Source organism: Harpia harpyja, chromosome 1, assembly GCF_026419915.1.
Source record: "Harpia harpyja isolate bHarHar1 chromosome 1, bHarHar1 primary haplotype, whole genome shotgun sequence".
NCBI lineage: Eukaryota > Metazoa > Chordata > Aves > Accipitriformes > Accipitridae > Harpia > Harpia harpyja.
Window position 1 is genome coordinate 63,835,565 of NC_068940.1, and position 21,083 is coordinate 63,856,647.

Consider the following 21,083-nt stretch of genomic DNA (forward strand, 5'->3'; position numbering starts at 1 on the left):
CCATTTGGTAAGAAAACCTACCCTGCTGGAAGTGCATCTCTCTTTGGCAGGTAGTCTAAAAAATAACCATTCAGTGGTTTCACTAAATAACAACTCGGCACTCCTTCAAAATTCTTCAGACTCTGTTGTCTGTCACTGTGTTACACAACTTATTCTTCATCAATCCACTATGAAACAGTCAAAGAATGTTCAGTGTTTATACTATTATATTTCACTATTTGTTTTTGCAATCATGCAAGAAAGAGGTTGAAACCATGCTCTCAACAGTCTTGCAGATACCACTGAGTCATAACAAGAAGCTTTTTGGCACACACTGTTGAATGCATGGACTTAGAATAGATTTATTCCTAACGTACACCAGTTTGAGAGGAAAACAAGGCCACGAGGTCACAACCTGAAAACTGTAATTAAGCAACCACTCCACCTCAGTGGGACTGAAATCAGTTTAGGAAAGATACACATGATTTGTTCTAGATTTGCCTCTGTACTGCAAAGCTTAGGTCAATATTACATTCTTTATAAAGACATTAGAACTGAAAAGAAACCATTTTATCTAATAGAGTAAAAAGTGAATGGCAAATACTGTTAGACCTGACTACATTCAATAATAAGCTATTACTTATGATATCTTGGACGTTTCTAACTTCCTGGATGTCAAATTACAGTGTACATTTATACATTGATATAAAAAAACCCTGTTAGCACCGTCTCTGCAAAAATAATTTAAAAATAATTATGTTATTAAAATGCTTCACCAGTAACAGCTGAGGAGGTGTTAATTAGTCAGCCACTTACTCAGACACCTCAATAAGTATATCAGGAATGAACACAGAAGGAAAAAAAAAAAGACAAAAAAAGCTACATCTAGAGGCCAGAAATAAGATTTGCTGAAAGCCCATCTGAGACTGCAAATGATATTCAAACACCTAACAAAAGGTTTCTCACACAGATAAATGAAAAACAAGGACAGAACCCAGAGCTGGGCTCCCCATGCAGTGAGGATGGGGTACACATTAAAGGTACTTCAGAAGTAGCCCCAACAGGATAAGGCCACTGCCTCAGTTTCCCCCATGAGCCATCAGACAGCAGAGGCAGCTTTCTGAGAATGAGAGTTTGGGCAGAGGAATGAGTACAGTCAAAGGAGATGAAAAACCCAGAGAAGTCACTGAACTCAAGGTGCAGGTGAAAGTGAAATGAGGAACCAAGACTGGATCATCTCTACTGCAGAGCAATGGAAGAGCTGGCACACATAAGCACAGGTCCAGTGACCAGGGCTAAAGGATATTAATGAAGATAGAACATAGATAAACCAAAGACAGAGCTAGGTAACCTCATTTTTTAAAATAAATGACCTATTTTCTAGACAAAGGACATGCAGCAGATCTAAGCTCTCTGAAGGTCAATAAAATATTTCAGGCAGTGCTACACCAGAAATTACTAAACTTTGGGGCTGATAAAGAATTAACTAAAGAGGAAATGACAACAGGTTGTGCTAAAAGACAAGCTATACTGCTTCAGGAGGAGGGTCACTAAAATCTCCATCAGGATTGCTCTCATCCAATATTTTTAATAATGCCCTTGAATAACAAGATTAGGGGAAGTTATGAAGTTGTAAGGCACATTCAGTAAAGTGGCAGACTGAACTACTATACAGGAAGGACTGGATTAAATAGAGCAAGGCTCAAATTCATGAAGACAACTAGGCTAATATGTGGTTTCCTTTATAATGTAGGAGCATTGGCTGGAAACCTGGAAGAAGGAGAAAACCTAGATAGATCAGTGAATTACAGGATGACTGCATTACCAAGGTCATGTGCACAAGGGAAAAAATATGTTATTTTACAATACAGCAAATTACTCCCAGCGAAGAGAAGGAAGTATTAATGCTATTGTACAAAAGGTTGCATCGGCTGTCCCAGAAAAATGAATTCAAAGTGGAACAGATCCAAAGAAGGGTCACTGTTGCAGCCAGAGGTACAAAATCCCTAAGTTACTGCAAATGCATAGTGATGTTGACATAGTTAGCCTAGAAAATGAAGATGCAGGTAAGATTTTTGTCTATAAATTAATGTGGTGAACATCCAGAAGGGAGAAGAGTTACTGAAGGTAGGGGAGAATGTTTGGCTGAGAACAGTTGGATGTAAAATGAATAGGAGTACCTTTAGGTTGGAAATTAAAAATGCAGGGCTAAGCCTCAGAGCAAAGGTGTTCCGAAACAAGCCTCCCTATAGGATTATCAATACGCAAAAAATCAAACTATTTAATCAGGTTTTGGAAGGGATTATATATAGCATGGTTCCTGGATAGAGCAGGAATCCTGAGTCTTATAAACTGGTCACTAAGTCCTTAGAGTACATTATTATAATTTTTACACAACTCCTGCACTAGATAAATCATGATGTAATCATAAGTAATATATAGATTAGCTAGTTTCTCCTACTTATGTAAATTGGTCCTTGAATACACTTGCATAACATAATGGTAATTTATGGAAGTGCTTTTGTTCTAAGGATTAGCAAAGTGCCAGAGTCTCCTTCATCAACTTATTGCTGCAGGCATGATTCTCTTCTTTTTCTCACTGTTTCACACCTATGCAATTCAATTTTCTTAAGCGAAGTTAACACTTGATTTATATGGGTAAAAATCAGTTCCAATATTTCCCTTCGCAGCTAGGACAGGCTTGTTTTAATATTTAACAGGAAAACCCTAAACATTAATAGCATCATTGTGAGGCTGTGTTTAGAGGCATCAGTCAAGATAGGCCCTTGTTCCACCAGACTTTTCACAAACATCTAGTAAAAGCCATTTAGTGGTATCACAGTTTCATAATCTAAATAGATGGGATTAAAAAGAAGACAAATGAGAAACTGAGGCTGAGAAGAAAGATCTTTTCTCCAAGGTCACACAACAGATCCATGGCAGAAGAAAATGTATCTGTCACTAAGTGCTCCTAAGCCTATGTGCATCCTTTGAAACCAGTGTGCAGAAAAGGCAGGCTCAGGTCAAAAAGGAGCTCCAGCAAGGATGAATAAAGCTATGAATTATATTTATAGCTGAAAAAGTATGCATGATTTCCATTTGGAATTTGCTCCCAATAACAGTTGAATCCTCTGGGACAAAGCCCTATATGAATACCATATTTTAAAAAATAATAATACAATAATTAACTTTGCAGTTTATACCTTGATTCTTACATAACTCCCTTCCTACTCAGCTGTATATAAAAGGACATCTTGTCAATAGCCTGAAACTTGACTTGATGCTTCAATGGCAGGAATTCACATTTACAACTTTGACAGGTTGTGCCAGTCTTTTTAATTCTTATTTTGGAGTCATCATAGTTACAGTGCTGCCCCTGCATTACTCTAGTTGTGTAACACAGCTGTTCCTCAATAACGCCCTTCTGGGTTCACAGGGCTGTGCCCTTCTCCAAAGCTGCCCAGCGCCTCATCTGTAATGGAAATGCTGATTTTCTGCAGTGCAGGGATGGGCTTTGGGAAGCCAAAAGGAGATCCAGGTCCCTTTCTGCTGGAGAAGTGTCCTGCAGCAACATCCTATATCCTTAACTGCACTATGGAAATGAGAACCACACCTCCATCATGGCAAAGTGACCCAACACTGTGTGCAGCAGGCACCTACGGTAGATCATACCCAGCCTTGTCATCAACTAGCGTGAAATCTCTCTGCTCCCAGAGCACAGAGCTTATTCAAAGCTTTTTGCTGCCCGTGGCAGATGAAAATTGTTGCCTTTCCTTTCCACCCTCACAGAACTTGCATGTTTGGCAATTGCACTATACAACCACCTGTGTTGCGAGCAGGCTTGTGTCCCACTTACTACATGCATATCGTCTGACTTGCTTAAGCCAGCACAGCAGAGCTCTCACTGCAGAGCTGTGGATAATATTGGCATCAACTGCAAGACAATGGACATTACCAGGCAAAAAATAAGAGATGGTCCATGATGGAGGATAAATTCGAGAGGGCTGTAATATACACGTATCACATGCCTCTCTAGTTTACGGCACAAATATGCAATACACGTGGCAAAATATTTGATGGTGAGCTAAACTGAGAAATCATCTGACAAATTTATATCACATGCTTACCTAATTCACCACTCTGCTGAGCCCATTACTTTCTGCACACTCATTAATCTAACTGTTGGCCTATAATTAATACCATGTGCTTATGCAGTCCATCGCTCTCTCCTGATCCTATCACATTCTGCCTACTTATTAATCTACCACCTGGACAGTAACTAACTTGACCAGTACTCAACCAGTGAGGATTTTTTGCTCAAAATGGCAAACATGACATATGAACCTTAGAGTTCATGTTCAGGTTTTTGACTTGCTATACATTTAAAACTTGATGTAAATGCAAATCTACATGCAACCAGAGATGTTACATATATTATATGAAATAAATAAAGTATTAGTGATTTTCAGTCTTAGTTGATGCACATGAAGTTGGAAAAGTTAAAACAGACTGCAGCCTTTGTACAAAATTAAGAGATTAATTTTTCAAAAAATGCACTACATTATTCCACAGAAGGTACTCTAATATCTATTGATTAATAACTATCTTTTAAAAAAATAGCCCCCTTTGATAAAACTTACTGCTTTTAAACAGCTGTTGTGTTAAGATTTTTCTTGACAATGAAGGTTGACGGTTAAGGTTGCATCTTTTCTGTTAAAAAGAAATCAATATTCCATAACCTCAACCAGAATTTCCTGGCTTCAAAACCTCTGGGGTACCTTTCAAATTTAGTGTCAGCCGCCTTCTCTTCCAAATATCTTTTCCATTTACGTTTATAGATTTGTATTAAATATATATATATGTTTTTTCCGCTAATGTAAATGTCTTTAAAAAAATCTTAGACTGATGGTTTATCCATTTAGTATTCACACTATCTGTAGAATATTTGAAAGAAGAGAAAATTTTACTAGAACTCCTAAGCCTTTTTAGGTTAAACCAGCAAAGCACAAGTTCCTCAAATGCAAGGGCTTGTCTACTGGAAACGCTTGTGGTTCTCCCATCCATGTTTTCTAAGTGAATCCATATGTGGTGTGTCTTGCTGCCATCACAAAAAATGTCCAGTTTCACTAGGGGGCTCTAGCAGAGTGTCAAAAAGGGTTGGAAATCTAATTTGGATATATCTTTTTCTTCCATTCATATTAATTCATATTAATTTCTACAACAGCAGAACAAATGACCGCAGCAATAGTTTGATATGATTCCAGAAGAGCTGTATAAGCAAACGTACAAACCCCTACACCTGAGTATGAGATGCAACTTGAGTGAATAATTTACACCTGTTTCCTTTAAGAGGTGTGAGTTGGTTGAGCTTGGGCACTGCTTTTCTGTCCTGGGTACTCTCCTCAACACAACAGCACCTGGCACTAAAGAGGGTTGGTAAGGGCATGCTCATCTGAGTCTGAAATTACCCATTTAGTAGCACTGAGACAACACCTATATACGGCGGGTGCTGGGTGAGAGGCAGGCAGAAATGACCTCATGCAAGCCTGCCTGTCCCAAAGGAACATTGCCAATTACTGTCTTGATTATCAGAGTTATAGAGTTGGCAGTCCTTGATTTTCTGCCTCGGGAAACACGAATTAAAATTGTTCAGCAGAACTTTGGCATTGGTATTTGGTTAGTTATTTCAACCTCTAAACTCTTTAGCCTTAAAAGTTCAACTAAGTTCATGTTCAAAGGATCTCTTAAAAATACACAGCTAAAAGTTAAAAGACTAGCTGGAGATTCCAATTTCTAGGGATTATTTCCTGTTTACTTTTCATACCAGCTAGCCGAACTCTCACATTTCATCTCGGAGGCAGGACTCAACTGTCTGCAGAGGACATAATTTTGTTCCCTTACACTCAAACAGGCAAATGCAAGATGGACTCCCGGCTCTATTTGCTAAAAAGGTAGAGCAACAAACAGGAGGTAGAGAAAGCCGTTTCGGGAAAGGGACACTGAACGGAGCACAAGGAACTTCTTTGTTTGAGAGCGTAGGAATCCAAACACTGAAACTGCTGTGGTATTTTGGATATTATCCAAAATAACAGAGTTGCTAGTGAGAAAATGAAAACTGATATATTTCAGTTGGACAGTTTGTACTTTTTATGCTACATTCATGCACAACAATCAAAAGGCAAGAATCTGGAGCCCTCACTCAGCCTCGCTTCTCACCAAAGTAGGGGGTTTACACTGCTTATGAAATAAGAAACGTTTTTGTTGTTGCTTTTAAAGACAGACAGATTACATTCAGCCATGGGCCAGAGGAAGGAAGACAGAAAAAAATAACAAGGGTGTTTGTTAAGACTTTGACCTTTCTAAAAGGGCTGTAAGGGCTTGAGAATCGTCCAGAAGAGAAGTTGTACCCAGTGCACTTTATCATTATCAATAGTAGGTTTTTCCATATGCTGCTCTGCTTGTACCCTTCACGCTGCCACTGACATATTCCTTCTGCAGCTATTATGCAGAAACTATTCCAGACTGACAAGAACATCTATCTGCGCATAGCCAGTGATTACCTATGGTCACACAGCCTTACTTGCAAATAAAAGAGCGTAAGTGTAAAACCAGTGTGCACATACAGTATTAGGGCAGAGCATTTCTGTCGGTTCACTAAAAAAAATTGCCTTTACAGAGGAAGAGTACATGTATGATTTATAATAAAGATTTGAATCAAAAAAGTTCTACACAAATGTAATTGTTAATAAAAATGAAATTATCTATATGTGAATTGACTTTAAACAACATGTTTTTCAAAGTTTTCCCTGAACCATCAGACAGCCTTTGGGGACTACAGGAAAAACACACTAATATGGCAAATGTTATAAATCCCCAGAATAACTCTTATCCCATTTATGTTTTGATTCTGTCATCGCTATCCATCTATCCTTATCCTGAGGCAGTAATGAAATACAAGACTTGTTTCAAGTAGGGATGAGTGAGCACTGTACTTTGAAAGCTATAGTTAACTAAACAGAGCCCAGACTGCATCAGTGCATTAAATGTTATGCCAGTATAAATCCAAACCCACACTGCCATAACTCTTCTGGAGCTTGTCTTCCATTACAGCTAGTGAGAGTGACCAGGGCACATGGCAAAGCAACAAAACTGGCAAATTTGAGGCGTTCTTACTCAGACACAGTGCAGTCAATACAGTCAAAAAGTGGTGAAGGCTCTGTTTACAAAGGGTACATTTTTCAAAAGTGTCCGAGTCACACATTAGCCTCAAGGTAAATTTTTCATCATGTTCGCATGATTCAGGAATCCTGGTTTCCAAAACCCTAAATATTGTGCAAGCACAAAAGTGTGAGAGGTTTTTACATGTGACCCTACTATGCCAGCAGAAGAATATTTTTAATACTATTTATTCTGAAATAGCAATGCAACCTATTTGATACTAATTTTCAATGGCTCTTAGTACAAGGCTAGCAAAAATCACTGATAACAAAAAATAAAAACCCTTTTAAAATTGTATTTGCGGTTGCTCCTTGGCATCAACTTACGATATCAAGGTTAAAAGTTACAGGGACAATCATGAGTAAATTATGATATACCTGCAGAGTCCTTGACTACCCATCTGACTCTCTCCCATCAAGAAAAACAAATTCTGACTGTTTTTTTCTCATAGAATGTCATTTTGGTTGTTACCTGCTTTTAAGGAGATCACAAAATTAAGAAGATAAACAAGGTTGGGGGATGGAAAGCAATATATGCAAATATTTTCCAGTTAATATATATGTTACTGTTATTTGTTAGGGTCAGAGGTTTATCTGGTTGTAGTTAAAAAGTTACAGAAGGAATTGGAGATACAATATTTTACTATAGTGGTTTTTTTTTAATCCACCAAGTAAACAGATACAGAATGCACACATCAGGAATATGTGGCTGAAATCAATATATAAAGGGAAATAAATGAGCAACATGTCTGGCAGGCCAACCTGCAACAGGGGATATCACTGAAGAAAGAGTATGGTACTTAAATGAGCGGGCAGGCAGGTGGCAAAGGAGATGAGATGGGCAGGCAGAGAAGAGACAGGCAGAGAGAGGGTGGTAGTGCTGTGGGGCACAGCTCTTCCCTCCTGTCAGCAAGCTTGCCAGCCTGGGAGAAAACTGTCTGGTCTGTGCACAGCACCCTTAATGAAAAACCTCCTTTGTCTCCTCTACAGCATGGTCCTGCCTATTTTTCTGTCATGAGGGACACTACGCACTGTTAAATTATACATAAATATGAAGTAGGACTTTCTGTCGGAAATGAAAAGCTAATCATCCAGTAACATGATTTAGTGGATACTTATAATCAAAACAAAGAATTAACCACCAGCATTTGAGCAATTCAAACTGTGCTTTCTGTATGAGTTCATCTCTACTCACAAAGAATAATAGAGGCTTAACAAAATATTCTCCTTCCTGGGGCAAGGGGAACGTAATATTTATCTGCACCGGTTTCCAGTGGGACATCACGTGCCACGATCAATCATCTCATAAAATATTATGAAGTAAAGCAGTGGCAATTTAGATAATAACGTGGCAAACTAAGTTACAAGAAGAAATAAAAAGCTAACCAAATTAGAAAGTTCCCAGTTTTATCAGCTCACAGGGTTACCAAAGCTCACGTCTTAAATTCTGCCAACTTTATTGTAATGTTTTCTTCATTTTTTTTTAAGCTATGGAGCTGCCTAGAATAGAGTCTATCGTTAGGCATGAAACTACAGCAAACTTACAATGGACACAGATGCTTTATTTTCTTTCAAAACAGGACATTAATTCTGATGCCTCTTGAGTCCTCTGTGTAGTAATTCTCTGACAACTTTTCAGACATTTTTAATAAAGAATTCATCTCTGAATGAAACCTGGGGAATGGTAGTTCTGCCTTTTTCCTTTTATACTTCTTCAGTACTAAATGCCTCATGTCCATTTGTTTAAGAACATAATCTTGGGAAACACATGGGAAAAATCTTTCAGTGAAGAGACTGGGATTGTTACAGACAACACATGGAGGTAACCCACAATGGGAATGACACTGGAACTGAAATGTTACACCACTTATCCACTGTCCCTCTGCTTTTCCACCTACAAGCACACATTCTTTCGTTGACACAACTCTCTGGCTCGCAATGAACACAAATTTAACTTGGCATATTGAGGGTGCCACTCACTGTAAAAGTTATTTTTCTCTTCACAGCCCTTTACCAAGGGGTAAATACATCCAACTACCACACCAAAAGACCTCTTCTAGTACTGCAGAAAAATGCTTTGCTGAACATTGTCAAATAAAACTCACACACACATATACACAAAAACTGGGATTGGTAAAGTGCTTAGGTTTTCCTTTTAGAAAGGGAATCTTTCTGCAAGGATCAGAGATCCTTTGGCTTCCACAAGTCTGATAACTCATCATATACACACGCCTTAGATTTCTTGTGGTCTGCAATTAAATCCAAATATTGGAATACAGGGTTGATTTTAACTCTGAGTTTGTTTGATACCACTCATCTCCTTACAAGGAACACAGCGGTAGCTTTACTCCATTGAGATGGAAACTGCCACCAGGGTCTGGAGAGAGGTGCAGCACTGCAGCAGTAGGAACTGGTCTTCCAGGAGACAGTCAGTCCCACACTATGGCCATTGCCTGGTGAGAGAAAACTGAAGAACGTGTCTCCAAAGAGTTGAGGGATGAATTACCCCTGTGCTACTAAACAGGTATGTAGTGTAATTATATCCATGTTGTTGTATAGCTAACTCCCACCAGAGGTTACTCTGTTATGAAGTCAGAATAATTGAACACAAATGTGAATAACAAACAATCCTAAACTATACACCTCAATTTTAATGTTACCCTCCTGATATAAAATCAATCTATTGATGCTTATGTGGAGTATACATTTGAATTCTGATTAATGACACTGTTAAGTGGATCCATACCTGAGAAATTGATCAAAGGTAGGAAATGAAACTAAAGCAATCTGTACACAGTGGGATTCAGTATGTTGTTTCCTTCTGGAATATCACTAATATTTAGGCAAAGCGTGTCAAAACTTTTCTGTGAGGTAAACATACTGCACTGCTTCTAATGAATGTTGGTAGAAGTGTAATGCGGCTTTAAGTAGTAGTTATAAGTTGGTGAAAGATGACAATTGACTCAAGAAAAAAAAAAAAGAGTTAACTGGTCAAATCATAAAGCAGATTTAGATTTGGCAGAGACTCTGTAAGACAGTGGTGCTTTACCCTTTTCCAGTACCTGAAATGCATTGCTGAGGCATTGAGGATCCTTTAAAGCATATACAACTACAAAGGACTTTTTTGATGGATAAGCGTATAAGGGAGGGGTAACGTGTTGATCCTGACAATTCAAAGCATGCAGTAATGCAGTTATCTTGCAGTCCCTGAAGAAAAGCTTCAGAAGCAACGCCTTAGAGCTTGTTATTCTCTTACAATCAATGCAATTAGATAACATATCACCCATCCTCTCCTTTTTCCTAAATCAAATGGTGCTCCTTAAAGAAGCAGAATCTTTAGGAGGGCTCTTGTCAAAGGGAGCAGCTGGCTGCTCTTGCATGACCTAGGACTTCAATGTGGCTGACAAGCACAGCGAGGCTACAGTGTAAGCACTTTTAGCTGGATATAAGCAAGTATCCACTTACTGTTGGTTGCATAACATATGGCGGATGAGGCATCCATGAAGTACTCTGGACCTGCATATCAAATACTTTCAATTAGCACAGAAAATTTTAAAACAGAACTCAAAGATTTACTTGAAAATATTCTATTACAGCTATGGAGCTAATTTTGGCAAAAGACTTAAGTCATGTAACTCAACACAAAATTCACTTATGCTTCATAAAGTTATTCACAAAGGAAAAAGCTTTCAAATTTCATTTGATAATGTTTTCTACCAAAGTCAGAAGTCTAAGCAATTGTACCACTTCTATGATCCACTCCATTTTATCTCATAAAGCAGTCTTCAATATTCCATGTTGTCCTATTTTTTCATTTGTATTGTTTGCTTTCATCCATCAATATAATCATGAACATGTCATCCAACCGACAGTGCAGGAGACATAAAATGTTCAAAGTTTATTTTCAAAAGTATCTGTATGAACTTTCAAAGGTATAACATTTTCAGAGATCCCAAAATGATTTATTCTGTTTTCAGCAAGAACTGCAGATCTAATTCAGAGTTTTTGAAGCTTATTCTAACTGAAAGCTTCCATGGCAATGCTGGCTTAAGATGTCCCTGCCCCCCAGGATCAGCTCTTACCTGGGGCATTGTGGGGTCCATTCCCACCAGAACTCTATATGCCTCACCAAAGTCTTTGTTGTTCTGCCTTATGACTGACATGTAACAGATTCCATGGATACACCAATTTTACTGACAATTAAATGCATTACAGAGTGCTTGCGCATTTGTGGTGGCATTGCTGAGCCATAACTCCTTCTTGTGCCAAGTGTGAATGGCCCACATGCTATCATAACTCAGACTCAACCCCAAGAACTGTGTACCCTAGTTTCCTTTTGCATCAGTCTGGGAACCACAACACAGTGGAAGTACACAAAAAATATAGCTGTGCTACAGCCATCAGTGGGCACCTCACTAGCTATCCCCAAGCTCACAGAGTTGGGCATGTGGCATCTCAGACTGAGCATGAGCAGGGATGACTAGGAGAAAGCTACAAGGTCCTGATTCTCCAGATGCCCTGTGATTTTGTAAATGAAGCAAGTGATGAGAATTAATTGTATAACTGTGTGCTTCAACACTTGTTGAAGTTTATCAAAGTAGATTTTTTTGTTGAAAAGCAAGCTTAGTGAAACATCTTTAGAACCAAAACCAGTGCACACACATGCAAACACACCTCTACTACAAAATTTTCTATTGTGAAACCCTACTAGTTAAAATATATTAGAGCTGCCACAGCTTGCTGCTGTTGATTGCTCCCACTCTTGCAGTTCCTCCTCTGTGCCAGGGCAAACGCCTTTGGGCTTACACTGCAAACTATTCAGCTTACACTGCAAACTATCTGTGGAGAATGACATGGGTTAAAAAAAAAAAAAAAATCAATGGTTTTGGTGCAAATGCATCAAACCATGAACCGATGCAATGGTTCAAGTCAGGATGGGAGGAGGGAGCAACTATGAACTGTGGAGCAGTGGTGGGAATAAGTGCCTGGGTGGCCTGAATTCAGTGGCCTGAATAAGAGGGAGAAGGTATGACTCTTAAGCCAGCTTTGCTACTGAGAAAAGCACACGGGAGCTGCACTCATATGTCTCTGGCACTGACATTTCTTTGGTGTTGCCATTTACCGAAATTTACTGCGTTTATCTCGCCAAAACAACTTCTGTTTGGCAAATGTTACACAGCCATCTAAAATTAAATAACACAAAAGTCGAAGAAAATTACAAGAATAATTTACCTTTGAAAATCAAGTTTGAAACACAATAAGTGTAAGCACAACCTCCCAGAATTACCTGTAAGCAGTAGTATACCATCTCCCCCCCCTGCCCCCGGCAACAAACCAACCCTAACAGTAAGAACAACCCACCATGCAGCTTTGCAAGTTTTGGTAGCTTATCTCAGGTAGGAGTCAGGATTGGAAGGGCACTGATGCTATAGGACAGAAATAACTGAAATGGGAAAGTATATAGCCAATGACCAGCTTCAGAGTGAAGTGATATGTTCCCAGAGAATGGCTAATAATAAAACTATACAACCTGATTTTGACTTCCATCTCAGAAAGCCAGAGCACAGCAATAATTTCCCAGTGGAGATCTGTGAGGGATATGCTGAAAAGAGAAATTCTGAACGACAAAACGTGTGGGAGACTAAAGAAGGATATGAGGACAGTTATCCTCAAGTAACTTGCTTTGTCAGGGATTATTGGATAAAAATGAGTGCTTTTAAAGGATGCTGTTACTGGAGCAAATACTGCTGAGGTCAAAAGGTCAAAATACAATGCAGTCAACATAAATTATAAAAAAATGCATTTAAAAAAAACTTCTGGCTAATGAAGTGGAGCCAAAATGACAAAACATTTTAATAAGAATGATAAGCTTCTGCTGTTGTCAACTGGAAATGAAGCAAAATGCTGCTTACTAGAGAAGCTGATTGAAATAAAAAATCATGGTTGCTTTCATTGCTAGTGTAAAAAATGCAAGAAACACTTAAAACCCTACACCAAATGATACCTAAATACTACTAGAAAGCCTTTTATTTAAAGTGTGACTCAAGAATGCAAGCACTCACACAATTTTCTGTGGTATACGCTCTGCCTTCATCCACATCCAAGACTTAATTAACTGGGGAACATAGTAGACAAGCGCAAATCTGACGTACCTGATATGTAGAGACAGGGGAAGCAGCAATGAATGGTGTGATTGATGTCTGTGGAATCATGCGGTTTGTTGGAATACTGTACGGTGAGGAATAAAATCTGCAAACAAAGAACAAAAGCGAGATTTTTTTGAACCTTTCGTCTGCTAGGCTCTAACTAATTCACTGCCTCCTGGGCAAAGACAAAAAGAGTCTACACAGGTAATTATGTCCATCTATTTCCAAAACCACAATACAGAAGATGTGATGGCTCCACTGAACAGATCTTGAAAATGGAAAGGAGGAGGAATATTTACACAAAGCATATTTCTTTCACTTCAACTAGCACAAATATAGAACTTCGCGGTACAAGAAGTAATTATCTGAAATGCAAAGACAGCTGATTTTCCAGAGTGCTAGCTAGTGAAAAGAAATTTCTTAGGCGATATCAAAGACAATATTACTGATTTCATTTTTACATGCGGTACTGTTTTCTTTTCAGATCTTAATGCTTCAGTGCTGAGAATAACACATTCCACATACATGCCTGAATTATTTCATTAAGGGATGGCTACAAAAACTCTGGTTGAAATTTTCATATTCATCTAGGCAGAGAGCAAAAAACCCACCTTCTGGTGAAATGTATCAGGAATTATGAGTTTAAATGCCCCAGGCAGCACTGAAAATCTCACATTTAGTTGTGTTTATTTCCACTGGTGCATGCTATGAACAAAAGTTGCACTATCTCTTGCTTGATGCTAATAAATGTTATATACCTTCTCCTTCCCTGTGGGTTAATGATAATTGATAAAATTATCACTTGGAAAACATCACTACTAGTGTGGATTGTGTAAGTACGTAATATGTGTGTGCTTGTAAAGATTTTTCCATTTGCCCTTTTTTCAGTTTTAACTGTAAGCCAGAAGAATAAAGTTGCTTAAAAAAAGAATGTTTGTGGTCTTACAGCTGTCAAAATGTTGATATTTTGGACTCCGAGAGAGAGAAACACTCCTGTGCAGTGTTCTCTTGTCCAATTTAAACCCCATGCAGATCCTTCTCATATAGCATGCACCAGTCTTACAAGTAACACAAGACTTTGCACATATGCTCTCTCTGTAACAGTGAAGCAGATTACACTCCCTGTCTTTTTATGGTTTTTTTTTTCTCCCCACGCTGAGGCAATCAACAGAAGCTTTCCATGAGAGCCATGCAACAAAAAAATCATTACTGGTGTTTAAACAAGTGCTCTATTTCCTGATCACCCTGGCATCCTGGATTTAGTACTAATCAGTCTAGTTCAGACTGGATGCATTCATTCTGGATGCAGGCTCAAATAACTACCGACTTCATCCAACCAATAGCCTCAGAAAAACAGGCTGCTGTCTTTGAAGGTTGGGCGGAAACATTCAAAGTTAGGAGGGGAGAGGGAGACAGAGAAGCAATCATTTGTTCTCTCTATTCCAAGTAAGATTTTAAAATGCCAAAAGCAGCAGGTGGCGTCTGAGTGATTTTTTGTTTAATAGAAATATATTGCTATTTTAGGAACATTTATCTGCCCTTACAAAGCTCTCACAGAGACTATTTTAAAACTGTGCCATTGCCCAATTTTATGTATATCCTATTATGAGAACTTTGAGGCATTTGTATCCCACTGCTTGTATCAAACATTAAGTTCATACAACATTGCAGGGGAAAGGATTTTTACAGCACTAGCCGGGTTCATCTACGGCATTAGCATGATGCGTATGTTATCCAAGTCCTGTTACAGGGGGCTTCTCTCAGATCAAGGTTAACCAGAAATCACTTTGGCTATGCTGTTGCTAAGTGGATGAACTAAGAAATGCTGCGTGCAGCAAATGAAAACAATCAATGGCAGACTCACAGAATTTACTCTATGGGTAAAATGTATAATGTATAGAAATACATACAAACCTCTTAAACTGACGGACAGTACAAAAACCAAACTCTTTTGAGAAAACAACACATTTTTGTTCATTCTGTTCTCATTCTGTCCATCAGCCTGGCACTGATGCTGCGCTCATACCGCATATGAACTGCTCGGACAAAGACGAGTGCAGGGGAGAAACAACTTTCCATTTGGAAGTAGTGCTGATTCTTTAGAATAAACTCTTCAATAAATCCCAGCAAATACTACCAAATTTACAGAAAACGTGTGCTAAGCCAAGAACTTGACAGACAGCTAACTATTTCAGTTTCAGCTTAGAGATGCAGTTATCTGAACAGTACATAAGCTTGTGGAATATGAACTCTGGTAATGTGAAAAATACAGCCCTTCCAACAGCCCTACCAATACCGTTTATCTGTCGCAGTTTGGAATGCTCTCAAATAAGCATCAAATAAAACATACTATCAGGAGACTCAGCTATATTTTGTAAATTCATGCACCAGAGCATCAAAGAAGAGAAAGGAAGGAAATCTGATGCAGCAGATGACAATGTGAGAAAATCTAGTTTATAAATTTCAATTTTAATAATAATAAATAGAGTTTAACAATCTGAGTCACTGTGACAGGCTGTACGTCAAACATTTTGCAGTCAGGAATCCCTTATACCCAAAGGCTTGTGTTCCTGCCACAGTGTCACTTGTGCCCAAAGGGATCTAAAAAAAGGATGAGGATATCTCTGCCACGCATGAAGTACAGTGGTATGGTGAGGATAGGAGTGCCCTTGCTGAGGACAGACTCAAGCAGACACCCCCCCCCCCCGCCCCCCCAGGCGTGAGATGATCAACCTGCCACAGTGCTGGAGCCATGCACTGCCCTGGCAGGACCCGCTCACAAAGAGGGCTCAACATGCTCTCACCTATGGGACACAGAGGCATCTCCGCAAATTCCCTTTACATACAAATAGGCTAATGTCCTAATATGTAATTGGCATAAGTGACATGCTGGGGACCTAACAAAAGACAAGAGGAGCAAACATGCAAGAGTGGCCTGTTCTGGTGTAAACCCTACAGCATCCCAACAAGATCTGCAGCTGTTGACCTTGCCATATTTGATCTTAGGTTTTCCCTTTTTTTTTTTCCTTTGGGCTCAGGGGGAGGTGAAATGAGGTGAAAGATGCATGTTGTAAGTAAGTCCAAGGGGATACAGGATTCTCAGTCATCAGAATATGTACATCAGAAAGAGGAGTGGAAAGAGAGATGAATTATACTGACTTTGACTCATTTTAGATATATTCAATTATGCCCCCAAGTTTCCTGGCATTAAAATGTAAAGTATCTGGTATGGTACTTTGAGAGCTGTAAGCTTTGTGGTAGTTGACCTGTGGGCTCTAAGGAAAGTTCTCCAAAAGGTGCAGCTGCATTTTCTGCAAATGCAGTTTGCATCCTTATATTGGCCCATGCAGTTTTTTGCAGGCTCGAGCCAGTGTCCCTGCTCCTCAGCTGCAACTGCAATGCTAGAAGCAAAAGCGTAGAAAGGCAGGCAGCAGGGGTGAGGCAAAATAGACATTGCCCTTGTATTAAAAATAGACCTTTTCAGCATGCCTAGATTCCATAAGCACAGGGAAAACTCATCACTAGGAAGCAAAAAGATGTGCCTGGATGCTCCTGAAGAGGGGTTTATAAAGGGCTCAAAAGAAAATGTTTTTAAGAGATGTTAAAAAGAACCATGCTCCCAGTACATCATCAGGCACACACAGGCAATGCTTTAAGAACAGTTTCTGTTGGTTAACAGACAAATAACATACTCCCCTCCTACATCAACCCTCCCTCCGCATTTGGGACTGCATTGTCTGTAGCGTCTGGTCACTACTTCCCTGCCAAAAAACAGAAAAAACAATCCATATGGTTCCCATCCTATGGGGGAATGTGCAAGCTTCCACACAGGATCTGCACAAGAGCAAGATCCTGTTTGCACTGCAATAAACACCGTTTGCTCATGCCTCGTGCCTGCGGGCAGTACTGAAAAAGTTAGATTCATAAATAGTATCCTGGGGCTCAAATAACGTAAGAGTATTACCAGGCGTTATCAAGGCAGCAATTTTCTGTTGCAATAAGCCACACAGTCAGATGTTTGAGATGAAAAAGACCTATCTGAATATTGAGCCCATTGGCCAGCAAATGTGCAGTACAGTCCCCCAGATATCAGATATTAAACTGATACAGCCCATCGCAATCTGAGTCAAATGGCCAGGAGGACTCAAGCCTCAGGAACATTTAAAATGAGCATCCTTACAGTGCAAGTACAAGAGCTCTATTTGTTCTTTGTGTGAGTGCATTAAACCACTAAAACAATATTAATACCACAAATAGAAAAATCAATAGCATATTACAATGGGCACACTACTCCCCAAAATAAAACCTGAGTACCTTTGTAAATGCAATTCAGAAAAGGCTGATTATAAAACAAAAAAGGCACAGAGAGATTGGCAGGGGAAAAGAGCTTATCTACTCAACTGTGTGGTTACCACGTCTTCAGTAACTCATACTGCAATGCTATGGTACACTATGGGCCAGATTCTCTACTCCATTATACCAGTTTTACGCTGATGTAACTCCACTGGATGCTTAAACAGAGTTACATGGGCATAAAAACAATATAATGAAATGGAGAATCAAGCTTTACAATGTAATAGACTGAGAAGAAAATTATCTATTCCTTTGTGGGGAAAAAATCTTAGCTATTTTTAGTGAACGTCTCTCTCACACTCTCTTTTGTTTTATTCCTGCTATAGATTTTCAAGACAAATACACAGTTATGCAGTAATAAAAGTGATAGTACTACACCATGAGCAATGAGAACCCACCTTTTCATTTGGACAACATACAAGAGTCCAGATTCTTCCCTGAGGTTTTCTTATGCCCCAACCCAAACCCTAACATAATCCACACCTCTTAATTTTAAACACCAGTCCATGACACCTGCAGAGACATGTCTCTCTAGTAGGCTTCCATCCTCCATATAATCCTGTGTGGACTTAGCAACTTATATGCATCAAAATGCATCTATCAACCCTATAAAGGATTCTAACAGACATCAGCATATGCAGTCAATCTTTCTTTTTAAGTTTTAGTGGTAATTCATACCTCACCTGAATCTTCACCTTGGTTTGGGCATCTTTACATTTCCCGTCTCCAGCCTCAGTTCACTAAGCTCCATGCTGGTGGACACCCAAAGGACTGAGCGACTCATGCTTATCACAGCACATCAACAAGTCCTGAGCTGTGTGCAGGGTCAACACCCACTTAACCTGACCGCTGCACCGAACAGGCCTGAAGGTGGTCTTTGTTTTACAGACCTTTGGGTAACATTGCTCCATGCAAACCTTAACAGCTTGGTCCACCTTACTGCCAAAGTATTATGCAGCATTTTACCCACAGGGTGGGTATGGGCACACCATCCACACAAGGGGGCTGCAAGCAGCATCTTTGTGCTCACTTCCAGACTGTCCTCGCTGTGAGGAAGAGCAATGTGTTTGCCTAGTGCCCCTTCACTGACGATTAAGTTAACCCGGTTTACTTCACAGTGTTTAAGAGCCTTTAACTCTCTTTCACCATCACCACACACCTGCTACGATACCTGTGTCTTGTGTCAGTGAGCAACAAATCACATTTGCACATTTTACAGGCAAAGCATCGAGGTGCTCCCGAACTAGCTAAAATAAAACCCATGAGCTAGATTTTTATTGTACTTGCAAGTAAAGAGGCTTATGAAAAATAGTAAAAATTTATAACTACAGGATACGTAGAGACTATTCAGTGAATGCCTGGGGATCTAAAAAGAAACTGTAATCAAAGGGGCCTGACGATCCTCAGGTGACAGCATTTTAAAGATGCAACCAAAGGATGGAACAACAGTTGTGTAGTTTTTGGTGGACAGATCAGTTTTTCCGCATAGTAAGAACTTCTCATGATACGGCATACAACCAAGATCTCACCATAAGAGCATTTTGAATCAGATGGTTTTGTCCTGATGAAACTGAAAATATTTTGACACTCTACAAAGAAGAGATTTGTCAAAGCAGTAATTAATTGTCACTCTTGGAGAGATATCTAGTGCTGTAGTATATTTCATGCTTTACAAAGAAAAGAACATTTAAAAAACTGCAGAGCCGAAATTCTCCATCGGGTACTATTTCTTCTTGCAATGATCAGTGACACCGTGTTCAAACAATTCAGTGACCAAACCATCTGAGCAGCCTGAACACCTGAGCAGTATGGGTACTCTTTGATAAAAATAATGTCTGATTCTGAGATAACTTTCATAATTTAAAAAAAAATATTCTTGAAGTAAAATGAGATTAATCTGAATGGATCATTCAAATTACAGTTTCCAAAACATTCACAAAACTGACATGCAGGAATTAATTTGAAATAAAAGCCAGTTGTCTGGATGAAACACTGGTGGATTATGAACTAGTCATGGTTTTATTTATAGCCTATAATGTGTTACCAGCTGAAAAGTATGACGATAGAGAAGAAAGACTCATTTGGGAGATCAGAACAGGGAAACAGAACCAGAGGATTCTGAAATCACAACTCTGCAAAACCCCTCTTTTTTCTGAGTTGTTCTGGTTTGGCCGCTTTCTCCACAACATGGGAATATCACGAGTCCTACAAAGCTACTGCCTGTAACGGGCAATTAAAGCAAAATATACTAACTATTATCATTGATGTTTGTTTTTTTTTTAAACTATGGGGAATGTTAGGTTTTTTCCTAAATGCTTCAACTAGCAGTGCCCTAACAAATATTTAACAAATAAACCCATTCTCATCTATATCAATACATTCTTCTCTTCAGCTGGAGAACACAGACAGGAGTATGCATGGAATTCGATAATCGTATCAAACATCTCTCTGATCAAAGAGTGACTGTCAAAGAGTTCAGAGTCGAACCTCCTGCTTCTCTTCAAATTGTTGTTAACCTATCTGAAAGCATAGCTAGATTTCAAGGCTCTGTTTTTCTAGCTCCTGAAATAATTGGAAATATAATCATGCTGGTAAGTAACACAATGATGTAACTTCTCTACTAAATTTGAAAAAAGGTTACAAATCTTTGTGTTGACAAATGGTAGTTGAGAAATTAAGAAGAGCGTTGCTCAGAATTTTACCCCTAAATCCCATCTGCTTACACACTGATTTAAGGCTTTCTCCCTGTTTGGTACTTCTATTCAGACAATGCCATGGAAGCCAGCCAGCCTGTAGAGAGAACCCCAGATGAAGTAACAGCTCTATTATCCAAAATATGCTGGAATCTTCAACGATTATTTTAACAAAAGCAAAGTCAGTAAAGGGAAACTTTACTGGTTTCCACTTCATGACAGAGAGGGATTAAAAAAACATCCACTAGCATTTGCCAAATAGAGATGGAAACTATTAGGAAAAACAACTTCCCATTCAAATGGATATTACAAACAAGAGGGCATAAAAACAAAAGGGAAACTAAAAGAATAACTTGACAATATAGCATTACATGCTTCAGACAAAATATGACTGAATGAATTTGCTTCTGAATAAGTTTCACTACAGAAAAAGAAAACAGAAGATAGCATTCAAAATAATTTTTAAAAAGGCATAAGAAAACATGCATTCCTTACCCATTCTGTATAGCAGCTGTTGGATCGTAAGTCAAAGCCATGCCAGCCTGCACATAGTTAGGGAAGAAAAACAGATTTTTACTATTACTGCAGAAAAAAAAAAAAAAGAAAAACAAAATACATTAAACGTATTCTAAGCCAAAAGGAATAAAAACTGAATGCAACTTAGATGGAAAACTAAATTCTCCAGGGAAGCTCAG

The 21,083-nt window shown here is 38.9% G+C and overlaps 1 protein-coding gene across 3 annotated transcripts in view; it reads right to left on the minus strand.

Moving 5' to 3' along the window:
• Window positions 1–21,083, minus strand: part of RBMS3 (RNA binding motif single stranded interacting protein 3) — a 730,467-nt gene that overhangs the window by 61,920 nt on the left and 647,464 nt on the right. For all 3 annotated transcript variants that reach the window (XM_052797551.1, XM_052797566.1, XM_052797557.1), the window contains 3 exons: window positions 20,884–20,930; window positions 13,349–13,445; window positions 10,662–10,712 (listed from right to left, as the gene is read on the minus strand). In XM_052797551.1, coding sequence (XP_052653511.1) covers window positions 10,662–10,712; window positions 13,349–13,445; window positions 20,884–20,930 — 195 coding nt within the window. The remainder of the gene's footprint in view (window positions 1–10,661; window positions 10,713–13,348; window positions 13,446–20,883; window positions 20,931–21,083) is intronic.